Consider the following 11,924-nt stretch of genomic DNA (forward strand, 5'->3'; position numbering starts at 1 on the left):
ACTCTTCAAGGTTTGCTGCAGCTGCTGTGTCTAACAGGAGTTCCAGTCTCTTATAGAGCGCGGGAAAAAAGTTGTATACATCTTGTGTTGCTCTGATCTGTCTAATTCTATGGCCACTCCTTGTTCTACTGTCTCAATGTGTGTATTATATAGCTGGTTGTATCTCCAATAGTTGTTTCTTGATCTTGTTGCAAAGGACAAGTCGCTGGTTCATTCGTCTTTGCTGTAGGGTATCCCACCGGAGTTTGTCTAAAAGTCCAGTGACACAGCCTGGGGAAGTGTCGGTATTATTGTTGTATACAAAACGTGCTACTTTGCGCTGTACCGTTCGAAGTCTTTAAAATGATATAGTACATTAAACACATTAAAATGGCTTATGCAATATAAATATAAAATTAAAGCCTATTTTCAATTAGTAATTCACCATGTAAACATCTTTTGGATTTAAAAAATATAAAGAAATGTCCCCTAAATACTTAAAGTTCGTCCGAATTATCACCCGAGATTTTTTCCTTCAATGCGGGTCATCATCACCTGCATTTTCATTATTATTTTCATAGGTTGACTGGTATGAACCATCCAAGTACTCAAGTAACATAGAAGTTAAAAACATGTATACAAAACATAACATGTGATAACATAAAAAAAATAATGAGTTAAAAATATTTATGGTAGCAGTAGCCAATACACCCCCAAGCCCACCCCTGTTTACACTACAACAATGGTCCGTGAAAACTACAGACAACAACAATCGATATCAAGTGATTACAATAGCTCACATGGCTATTTTTTTCTTTGTGGAAATGTCAGCAGTCTGAATCAGAATGTTCCTTAGGAAAGTCAAAATTAAACATTGTATCCATAAAACATGTCCTCTATTGCTAAATTGTTAATTTGTGAATAATGATTTTATTTTTGCTGATTTTTCAAAAAAATAAAGCAGTTAGAGCAAAACCGACTAAATTTAAAGGAGCAGCAGTTCAAGTTCAAACAGTCATTAAATTTTCAGTAAAATTTGACAACCCAGTTTATAGTAACAGCGGCTGAAATGCCATTTAATAGCCACATTTTTTTTGTGTTATTATCTTGGAAACAATTACTTTTTCGTAAATTATTAATTGTTAAAAAGTTGGCCTTTAGTTTTTTCAATTGAATTGTTTCATGTTTTTCATGTAGAAGCCTTTTATAGCCGACTAGCTGTTAATTTCTGTGCATTTTAGTCTCTTGTGGAGAGTTGTCTCATTGGCAATCACATCTTCTTTTTTATATATACTGTATGGTTTTGCCTTATTGTTGACGGTAGTACGATTGTCTATAATTGTTTACATCCAATTAAACTGTAGAATAGCTGTCTCATTGCCAATCATTCCACGTCTCCTTATTTTTAAAACGTTGTTGCATTGTATCAACAGTATACTTAGCTGCAATACACAGTACCGAATATCATCAGAAAATTTGGAACTATTTTTCTGTGTATTTTCGAAAATGTAAAATTTGCATTTTTATAAGCGACATGAACTAATATAACGCACTAATCCCATTTTTCTTGTTTCAGACGGCGTCAACTAGGTCTAATAAGCAACACAGGTTACTTGATTTTTTTTTATTCAACACCAACGGCAAAATGCTTAACAACATTTTAAATTTGAAAGGGAATCAAAAATTTGATAGATATATCAATTTTAAAATATGTTAAAAAAAAAAAGGAAAAGGAGAAACTATATGATTTCAATAAAAATCACAGCTTTATAGTTCCTCGTGTTCTGCGCAATCATCATCTGTCCGTTTCTGCTCTACAAAACCAGGAACTTTAAATGAAACTTCCGGGCAATCGCCTTTCATATTTTGACAAAAAAGTTTTTTTAATGTTGCTGTGTTAACTATTTCAAATCCAACATCCCCTCCAAATGTTGACGGTTTCCAATATTTCGGACTGCATATCGGGTTGGACATTACTCCTTTGATTGACATTGGAGCGCCAATCTCTAATAAACCCTCACTAAACATTCCCCGTGGTCGTCGTTTCTCAGCTATCAGACCAACATAAAACTCGACAGTATCAATATCTCCATATAGGTCTTCTAAGACCTTTGCTAACTTCTTATTACCTACAAATATAGATGTAGAATCTAATCAAAGATACAAGTTGTGTACGCCAGGTGCGCGTTTCGTCTTTAAACATAAGAATCATCAGTGGCAACCGAATTAAAGTTAGAAGGCCAAATCAGATGTGAAGTTGTAGAGGTTTAACAATGAACATTCTAAAAAGTTGTGCCTAATAGCATATATATTTTTTAATTGTTCCTCTTAAGAACTCGGCTTCAAAGGCATCTTTATTTCAGTTTTTGTGAATGCAAGTGAGGCATGCATGGGTAGGTTTTGGACCCGAGCGAATGCCTTTTAGAAATTACCGGTAGGATCATGTCGGCAAAAAATCTAATTTTACATCAATTAGAATATCCAGAGATTTGTAAATATTTACCTTTTCAAATCTTCGAATATTCCAATTTACTGTTATTTCGTATGTTGTGTTTTCCATATAAAGACATTTATTCTCCGATGAAAAATATTTACAAATTAAAACATAAGAATTTTGTTCTTATACGGTATTTTGAAAATGGGAATTTTGATTAAGTACAGTTTTTTAAAACTTAGGAATTTTGATCCAGTACGATATTTTGAAACTTCTAAACTTGCTTTTTCATCGGTAATTTAAATGTTTTTAAGACAAAGTATATATACCTGTCAAATCTTCAAACGATTTGTATGGTTGTAGGTTAAAACGTTTCCTGTAATTATTGTAAGACTGCAGACGTAATGTGCGGCCATTTTGAATCAGTTTCTGTACAACGGGGAGTGTTATCGCTCCATGATTGTTTACTGTAAACTGCAATATATAGTTAATAATTCAAAATTAATGTAAACTGACAAAAGAGTGTGAACAAGTGAAACCTTACATATAAATCTAAAATAGACTTGATGTAAAATAGCAACTGACAAAATGCAACATGAAACTATAAACCAAAGCTTTTAGCAGTACGAACTTTCATCAAAACCGGCAATCGATTAACAATGCTAGCCTTAAAACACAGAGCAGCTAGCAAAATTTGAATGCATATACTACTGTCTAGTAAAAAAGCGAACTCTGCAAGAAGCAGTGTACCACTTGTTTTCTATTGGAATGCCAATCAGCTATTAATATCTGTAAGCATTCTGGCAACATCTTATGGATAGTTTTCGTTAATTTGCATTTCGCTGTTCCAGAAGCCAGTACAACTGTTTTATAACGTTTCGATGCAAAACTAGAAAAAAAAAATGCCTTCTCTGTTTCATTTTTCGTTTTCGTAAAAGATTGAAGGGTAGAATTCTTTCACATTTTACAAAATGGTATTCTAATTCAAAGTTGAGTTGTTTTTTTTTAATTTTCATTTTTAAACATTCCTCTGAATCCTAATCAATCTCAAGAACTTCAGTTATCTTCAACAATGCTTGTTTCGCTGTTTGTCTAGTAAATATCTCAAAATAATTCTAAGTGAATAAATTGAAAAGAGGCTACCAAAGATCGGCCATCAACACTAACTTCCCCAAAACGGAATAAAACAACATATTAGGACCACGTGATTAGGACATGACAAAAGCGACCATGAACACAGTAGTGTTAGTCCTAATTATCTTCATTTATCGGCCTTTTTAGCTTGATTATTGTGGGTATCTGTTGTAAATTTTACTTTTAACTAAGAATTGAATGCTTCTTTTTGTTAATTCATCGGGGTGTAAAATCGTTGACCGAATTACATTTTGTTCCGCGCTTAATTCTAAAAATGTGCACACGGTCAACGCTTTTATAACCCTATGAAATTACTAAAAGAAGCATCCAATACTTATTATTACATTTTTTCGTCATGACAATGGAAAATCTATTTTTAACAATTCTGTCTTTGAACAACCTTACTGTTCACTTTTTTGTAATAGTATGACGAACAATCGATATTATCCAATCAAAATAACGGATTCTTCTGAAACATACATGTAATGTAATTTTTTAATTTTGAAAGATTCTAAAAAGAAACTGTTACAGTTTGGCTGAGTTCCTGATTAAAACTTATTCAAAATGTGCTTCCGAAGAAACACTTTTACGCATTGTCCAATTAAGTATTCGTGTTCTAATGTAAAAGCTTTAATTTTCTTTTCCAAGAAACATAACTATACAACTACCTTAACATGGACTGTAGTATCCTTAAATCAAAAGCATGAACTTGACACTTTTCTATCATTAACGACCATAACTTGACAATTGTACCTTTTTTTTTATGTTTTGTGTTGTTGTGTATCTGCCTTATTTGCGTATTACTACACCAGTTTTTTTTTAGGTGAAATTATAAAATATGACTTAAGTCCTATAGCATTGAAATAATTCATATTGAAGCCATGTGTCATTGGTTGACCAATTTACGGAAACGCGTCATTGGTTGACCAATTTATGGAAGCGCGGTATTGGTTGACCAATTTTTGGAAGCGCGTGATTCATTGACTAATTTACGGAAGCGCGTCATTGGTTAACCAATTTACGGAAGCTCTACCTTGAAGTTTCACTCGCAAATTAAATTAAATCTGGAAGTCTGAAAATTAAATAAAAGTTTAATCATTCATTTTCTAATATCACTTACCGCACCAGCGCTTTGCTTGGACAGAGAGTCGACAAATGTTGCCATTCCATGTTTTATTACAAGACCCGGATTGACCAAGATATCCCTCATGGTGTAATTAGTTTCTCCAATTATGAATTCGTCTGGCATTAAAGGATGCCAGTAGTATAAATGATTGAATTCCACTGATGCTCGTGCTTGATACTGAAAATTTTCACCAAAAAGCAAGTCTGGCTCAAACATAAGTTTAAAATTATAGTTGCTCAGATGTTGTACATATTCTTCAATCACAATTTTAATCGTCTGTCCTGAAAAATTAGAGAATAATTGTCAACAAATATCAGTTTAAACAACTTTTTTTAGAATTAATTGACGAAGCTAAAACAAACTAATCACCGGGCATTTTTCTTGACAGCAGCTTAAGAAAAGATATTTCATTTGGAAAATGACGTGACAGGGGCGGATCCAGGCATTTGAAAGGGGGTCCAATCCAAGATTTTTTTTAGGGATTTTAAATGCTTTGAAAACGAGTCAACTGTATTTATATACCATGACATATTTTTTTGTAACTATTTACTCAGACATATTTTTTGTCGAAATGATTGATAGTTGCTTGCCCGACGTCCAGTGGCTAATATTTCATGCATATATTCAAGACGAGAACAAATTAACAAGTAAATCAATAAGTTGATTCTGCAACATATTTCTTCAACCAATGGTGGCAAAGTAGATTAAAAACAAAATTATCAATAAATCTTCATCTTCTTTAGATAAATAAAATGAAAAGAAATCATAACTTGCCTAATAATATTAGTTTTCCTGTTTGAAAGATGCGTTCATCGTCCCATTCTGGGTGTACTTTCTTCATGACATCACAGACTCTGTTGTGTTCTCTCATCCAGATCGTAGAGAGCATGAACAGTCCGGGAAAGTTACCATAGAAAGAATGACCAAGAGCAAATTTCCTTTCCGCGGGAACAGGTCCCAAGTAATGCATTTCAACACTAGCATCTTTAGTTAGAACCGGCCAATCTTCACTATTTATTGTCTACAAAAGTTTACTTTATAAAATAAGAAATACTTACGAACAATTATAACATGTCAACATAATTCGCTATATATAGAATTTGGTTTTATATTTATAATTGCAGATATAAAATGTACTCTAATGAGATAGAAGCATTTCAGTAATGGCATAGGCAGCCACTTCGCAAAATTAAAGAAGACACGACCTCCTTGTGTAATTTGCTTCCACTGAGGCTAAATATATATGTCAACTTCTGTCGTCATTGAGCGTACCTGGTCAAATTTAATCAAGACATGGAAATACGGAAATTGGAATAAATAGTGGACAAACAAAATCTAATAAAAAGTGTACCAATACTCCAAAATCATGAAACAAAATTTTAAAATTTAAAAAAATGACAAAATTTTGAATTGTTAATGCTGTATAAGAAAGTATCTGACATGATATTTCAAAATATATAATATATTTTGAAATATCATGTCAGATACTTTCTTATAATAGATTTCCATAAGTAATTTTCAAACTTGACATTAAGCGGGGGAAAACCACTATTAAACCACAATGACGCATCATGTGCTGTTTAGACGATTATCGATTCCAAAACACTTGTATGCACAGAAATATGTCAATGCTTGTTTTGTTTGTATGGTTGTTTTTGGTTTTGTCTTATTTCTGAAATTGTTTAATATTGTATTTTTGGTGAGAAAATGGGGAGTTAAGTGATGCCTGGATAAATACTAACCTGAAGTTTCAATTTGCCATCTTTAAAGGATCTCAGAAGATTTTCATCATGTTTATTCTTTCCATATATATTTGTCACATCTATCTGTAAAGGATATCAATAGTACACATGTTAAATATACTGTTTGTCTGTGTTTTTGTATGTTAAATGTTTACCGAATTCATCTGGTCAGTAGTCATCATTATTATACACAATAGCATATGATATTTGATAATCATGATGAAAAAAAAACACCTGTAGCTGTTTTATATCATCATTAACGACGAAAGGAAAACTGTCCATATATGCTTATGAATAAAAATATATATTACAATAAGTATTTTTGTCTTTGTCTCGTCGCAGAAGCGGCGGCGACGGAGTCATTATATTTGATTTTGGGAATTTTAACGGCACTTTTAAACACCGCTTTTGGGCTATAACGTGGGCGGCCAGTTTTTATTGGTTGAGGAAGCCGGAGTGCTCAGAGAAAACCACCGACTTTCGATAGGAAAACTGACAATCCTAGTCAATTAAGATTGCAGTCGAGTGCACTTGTACGAGCGGGGTTCGAACTCACAACCTCAGTGTTGAATGGCTAGTGATTACAGTAGTTACTACTTCGACCACTCGTCCCGGAGACATTAAATATTTAGATATGTCGGATATCTGATATCATTCGTTGTATAATTAAGAAATAATTCATGGGGGCTTGAATATATCGTTATTTTACCACGGGTTGGCCCTTTATGACAAATATTTTACCCTGAGCGATAGCGAGGGGTAAAATATCGGCATAAAGGGACAACCCGTGGTAAAATTTAGATATATTCAAGCCCCCATGAATTATTTCGATTCTGATAAGACAAATATAGCAATTGTTTTGGTTCAAAGCGCACTAGATGGAGGCAAATATTTGCCGTTCCCATAAATTAACCCACTTTAAGATTGGCGGTAAAGAACGGAGCAAACAGATTTAGTGACATGCTCAAACTATTTACAATAATATATTTAGATAGATTTGGATGAATTTTAATGATAATTTACTTATATATCTTCTATGTATATAAAAAAGGGCTTATACCACATTTTAGTATTGTTTGTTTACGTTTCATTCTGGTGATGATTTTCGGTATCAGAAGCGTGTATTTTCCCGAAAAATGCTTAAACTATTACGTTATCATTCTATGACGTCGTGTACTCCATCCATAAACAATCATATGACGTGGGAGTACAATCAGAACAGCCCAACCAATATATTCATATTTTACCACGGGTGTGTACTCAAAGCGTTTGAAGGACGTCATGTTAGAATAAGTCTTGTCAATCGGATGTACAAACAAACAGGAATGTGTTCATAATACACGTATGCCCCACTCGCACTATCATTTTCTATGTTTCAGTGGATCGTGAAATTTGGGGTCAAAACACTAATTTGGTATTAAAACAGAATGATCATATCATCAGGAAAATTCGTACTAAGTTTCAAGTTGATAGGACTTCAACTTCATCAAAAGCTACCTTGACCAAAAACTTTATCCTAAGTGGGACAGACGGACGTACGGGCTGACGGACGCACAAACCAGAAAACATAATGTCCATAAATACTAAAATGGGGCATAAAAATAATAAATAAAACCAATCTTAAACGTAAAACAAAAAAACCGAAACATGGTTTTATAATTTAAAATTTTCAAAGATCACGCAAATTTTTAATTTACGAAGGAGGTGCTTATTTACATAGATAAAGTTCAATAAGAATCCCAACATAATACTACTTACTCCATGTCCTCCCCATTGATATTGTGGTCCGCGCTTAAAATCTGTTTTCAGGAACATGTGCGAAAAGTGCTGAGCCATAAAGCTGAACAAAACACTGGTTCCGATTGGATCTGGTTTAAATTTTTCCCGCACAAACAACTTTTTAACCAAAGCATTTACGTCTGGTAACTCTTTCTTTCCTGCTACACCCATTGGAGTTGGACATTCCTCGGGAACAGGCGGAAGGACTCTTGTGTAGAATGAGTGATTGAAATGTGCACCGAGTGTTATATACGAATGATCGTTGTCATATGGAGGTGGAATGTCGATTAGATTGGATCGAACTGAAAAAATATATAAACATGCTGAAATTTAAGTCTGTGCTAATTCTCCTTAAACACTATATATAAAAAAGAAGATGTGATATGATTGCCAATGAGACAACTCTCCACAAGAGACCAAACTAACACAGAAATTAACAACAATAGGTCACCCTACGACCTTCAACAATGAGCAAAGCCCATACTATCGATGAAAGAGACCACATAATCTCTAAACTGAATGTTCTTATTTTAAGAAGGCTTTGATTGATTCACTTATAGGGTCTTTGCATCGGAACTAAACACATTTATTTTTTTCAGAAACAGTTGTTGGCATGACATGGGTTATGTTCTTCTCATATATTTTATGATAGTATGATACTAAACCCCTAACGGGAGGGATTGTGCCTGATATTCATATGATGAAGACATAATCTTTCAATCAGTTTAATTGAGGTATGGAGCTGGTATGTCAGTTAACTGCTAGTAGTCTGTTGTTATTTATGTATTATTGTCATTTTATTTATTTTGTTTAGTTACATCTTCTGACATCGGACTCGGACTCCTCTTGAACTGAATTTTAATGAGCGTATTGTTGTGTGTTTACTTTTCTACATTGGCTAGAGGTATTAGGGGGGGGGGGGGGGTTGAGATCTCATAAACATGTTTAACCCCGCCGCAATTTTGCTGATATTTGTATTTAGTCTCTTTTTTGCCATCGAATTGTCTGTTTTTCTTTTGCACTTTTTGTATTTTCTCACTCTTTTATTGTTTAAAGCAGTACTTACTCAATACAAATGTCTTCATTAAAAAATTCCTCAAAAATGGCAGACTATTGACAATGTCCCAGTACCATTGATAATCAATCATCAAGTTATGAATTGTAGATGGTTTTGGCTTAAGCCATAACTTTAACCTTTTTAACAGATTAGCTGAAATAGATTGATAACTTTTTGTGTCAACTTGCATTTATTGTAAATTACTTTCTGTGTAAACTAAATAAATTTTTATATTGATTGCTGCCTCTGTGTCGATATTTAGGACGTGGTCTAGTAAGCAACTCGATATTGGCCGAATATTCATGAAGTGTTTCGGTTTTTTAAATTTAACCAATTTTTCTTGGTACATTTTTTTTTTTACCGTTTCTTCCCGCTTCAAAGAGCGTCAAATTTAAAAATCGCAATGTACCATGTCAAGTTAGTTAACTCATATATGTAAACAAAATAAGATATCTACAAATATATAAGGGTGATTTTCTGTGCATGGAAACTACAATAAAGAAACTGGAAAACATCTTAATTATTCTTTGCGATTTTTCTTCTTCGTGTCTACAAGTCATTACTCTTGAATTGAGCATTTTTTCTTCTGCAGAAATTGTGTGTTTGATCCATTTATACTTACGTGTGTCACAATTTTTCCCATAAAAGTCTGTTCTTGTACAATCACATTCATAATCTTTGAATCCCTTTGTAAGACAAACTCCATTGTTTTGACATGGGTAAGAACAACATAAATTTCCTGAAATAATAATGAATAAAACAAAGTATAATGATTTTGTTTATTATGGAAAGCCAACGGGGGTCATGAATTCGTAAATTGTCAATTTGTGAATCTTTATAATTTCAAAATTCTTAATTTGTAAATTGAAATTACAAAAAATGCAATTTACAAATTGACAATATACGAATTAAATTGTTTGACACCGTTGGCTTTCCATAGTTCATAATCTAATTGTCCGTTGGTGAATTTCGAAATATTAAGAAACTGAAGATACAACTCTATCAGGCAACGTTGACCTTTCGTGAAATGAGGACCCTTTTTGGTCATATAACTCCTCATGAACATCCTGTAATGTAGCATGTATTCAGGTAAAAGGTAATAAAAAAGGTCTTTTTTGGTAATTGTGATCACCGAAGACAATTTTTCATTTTCCAATGTCTGCCTCGAGGGTGACGAAACACGCTTATATACACATTATGTCACCAGTGGATCACCGTCTGCTTACCCTTCCGAAGCACCTAAGATCATCCTCGGAGTTTTGTGGGATTCTTGTTGCTCAGTGTTTGGTCTTCTATTTTGTATATCGTAGACTGTTGTTTGTCTTTAGGTGTGTTTTTCGTGTTTGGCCATGGCGTTGTCAGATTGTCTTTGAATTATTGAAATCTTCCATCTCTTTGGTATAAAAACATTGGTGCTAGTATTATATTTTAATCATAATCAATGATTTGCTTTTAAGGCAAACTCAGCTTAATCGATAACCAAAACAAATATGTTTACTGGTTATAGTTATCAAACAGTTTTTTCCAATTGCCCTGTTCTTTACAAAAAAAATAGTGCGTTCGTGTACTTAAAGATATAAGTTCATACCTGCATTAATATCCACTAATAAAAACAATACAATGAGTCCAAATATTTTCTTCATGTTTTAAGATGAATTGATGAACCGCTGTCCTGTAAAAACAAAAAATACATTTCGTTTTTTCTCTCTACATTTTAGAAACCCGAAAATGCAAATCTGGAGATAAAATACAATAAAAAAATATGTATTTCAATTAATGCGTATACACTTTTTTGTTTATCTTTGTGATAGTTTACTTTCAATACATGTATCTTGAAAGAAGAATATAATTTCTGTGTAGATTCTTTTGCTGTCAAGGTTAAGAAATTAAAATTGGTCCGTAAATTGTTTAATTTAATAGTTTAAACATATCTAGTTATAGTGGATTTAGAAAAAATGATTGCAACTTATATTACATGTAATCCCTTTCCGGTTTGCGGGTGCGAGTGCTGCTTTGTAGCAGCATTAGCCTGCTCCTTTTCAAGATCTACAAGGGTGTCTTTTACCTGCAAGAAATATGACTCTCCCTTAACACAGGTCATCCATTTATCATCCCTTTCCGACGGACTCTCATCGATTCCCCAAGACCTTACTCGCAAATGGTGTCAAGGGACCGAAAATTCAGTCCCTGAAATTTTTTCCCCGAAGCGGGGTTCGAACCAGGAACTTTTGTGTTAGTAGTCCGATGCATTAACCACTACACCACGGCTCTCTAAATTGTAAATTGTAAATTGTTTGCTAAAACTACCAGAAATTAAGAACAAAAACCATGTTGAGTACTCACCAGGTATTGAATGTTGGGTCTTTTTACTGCTAATACTTTGAGATCTTTCAAAATACAACTTGTACTGTTGGCGAATAGTTAATCAATTCAAAACGCTACTTTGTTCGATTACAACATTGTTAAATAAACAAATCATCTTGGGATAGTTAACTAATTCAAAACATCAAAGGGAAATAAAGAGATTATGATATAAATCCAAATAAAAACAAAATAACATGTTTTGAATTAATGTTGCTAGTATTTTACACATTTCACTGAAAAGCAGTTCTGGAAACTTTGCCATGATTTTCTTTTGTTGCAAATAAGATATGAGCAAAGGTTTTACCAAAT

At 33.2% G+C, this 11,924-nt stretch overlaps 1 protein-coding gene across 1 annotated transcript; it reads right to left on the minus strand.

Moving 5' to 3' along the window:
• Nucleotides 1-1,588: 1,588 nt before the first annotated feature.
• On the minus strand, nucleotides 1,589-11,699 carry LOC143063899 (prostaglandin G/H synthase 2-like). Its single transcript, XM_076236338.1, has 10 exons — nucleotides 11,595-11,699; nucleotides 10,840-10,923; nucleotides 9,874-9,990; nucleotides 9,261-9,404; nucleotides 8,174-8,496; nucleotides 6,416-6,499; nucleotides 5,448-5,694; nucleotides 4,668-4,954; nucleotides 2,743-2,887; nucleotides 1,589-2,108 (listed from the first exon to the last, which is right to left on the minus strand). The coding sequence occupies exons 2-10, from the start codon at nucleotides 10,892-10,894 to the stop codon at nucleotides 1,747-1,749; spliced, it is 1,764 nt and encodes a 587-aa protein (XP_076092453.1). The 5' UTR covers nucleotides 10,895-10,923; nucleotides 11,595-11,699; the 3' UTR covers nucleotides 1,589-1,746.
• Between the last annotated feature and the right edge of the window lie 225 nt (nucleotides 11,700-11,924).

The sequence above is a fragment of the Mytilus galloprovincialis genome, chromosome 2 (assembly GCF_965363235.1).
Source record: "Mytilus galloprovincialis chromosome 2, xbMytGall1.hap1.1, whole genome shotgun sequence".
NCBI lineage: Eukaryota > Metazoa > Mollusca > Bivalvia > Mytilida > Mytilidae > Mytilus > Mytilus galloprovincialis.

Coding starts and splice junctions, on each gene's coding strand:
- LOC143063899 (XM_076236338.1), bottom strand. CDS start 10,894: ATGAAGAAAATATTTGGACTCATTGTATTGTTTTTATTAGTGGATATT. Junction 4,955..5,447: donor AGGAAAACTAATATTATTAG/GCAAGTTATGAT, acceptor CTAATTTTTCAG/GACAGACGATTAAAATTGTG. Junction 2,888..4,667: donor CCAAGCAAAGCGCTGGTGCG/GTAAGTGATATT, acceptor TATATATTGCAG/TTTACAGTAAACAATCATGG.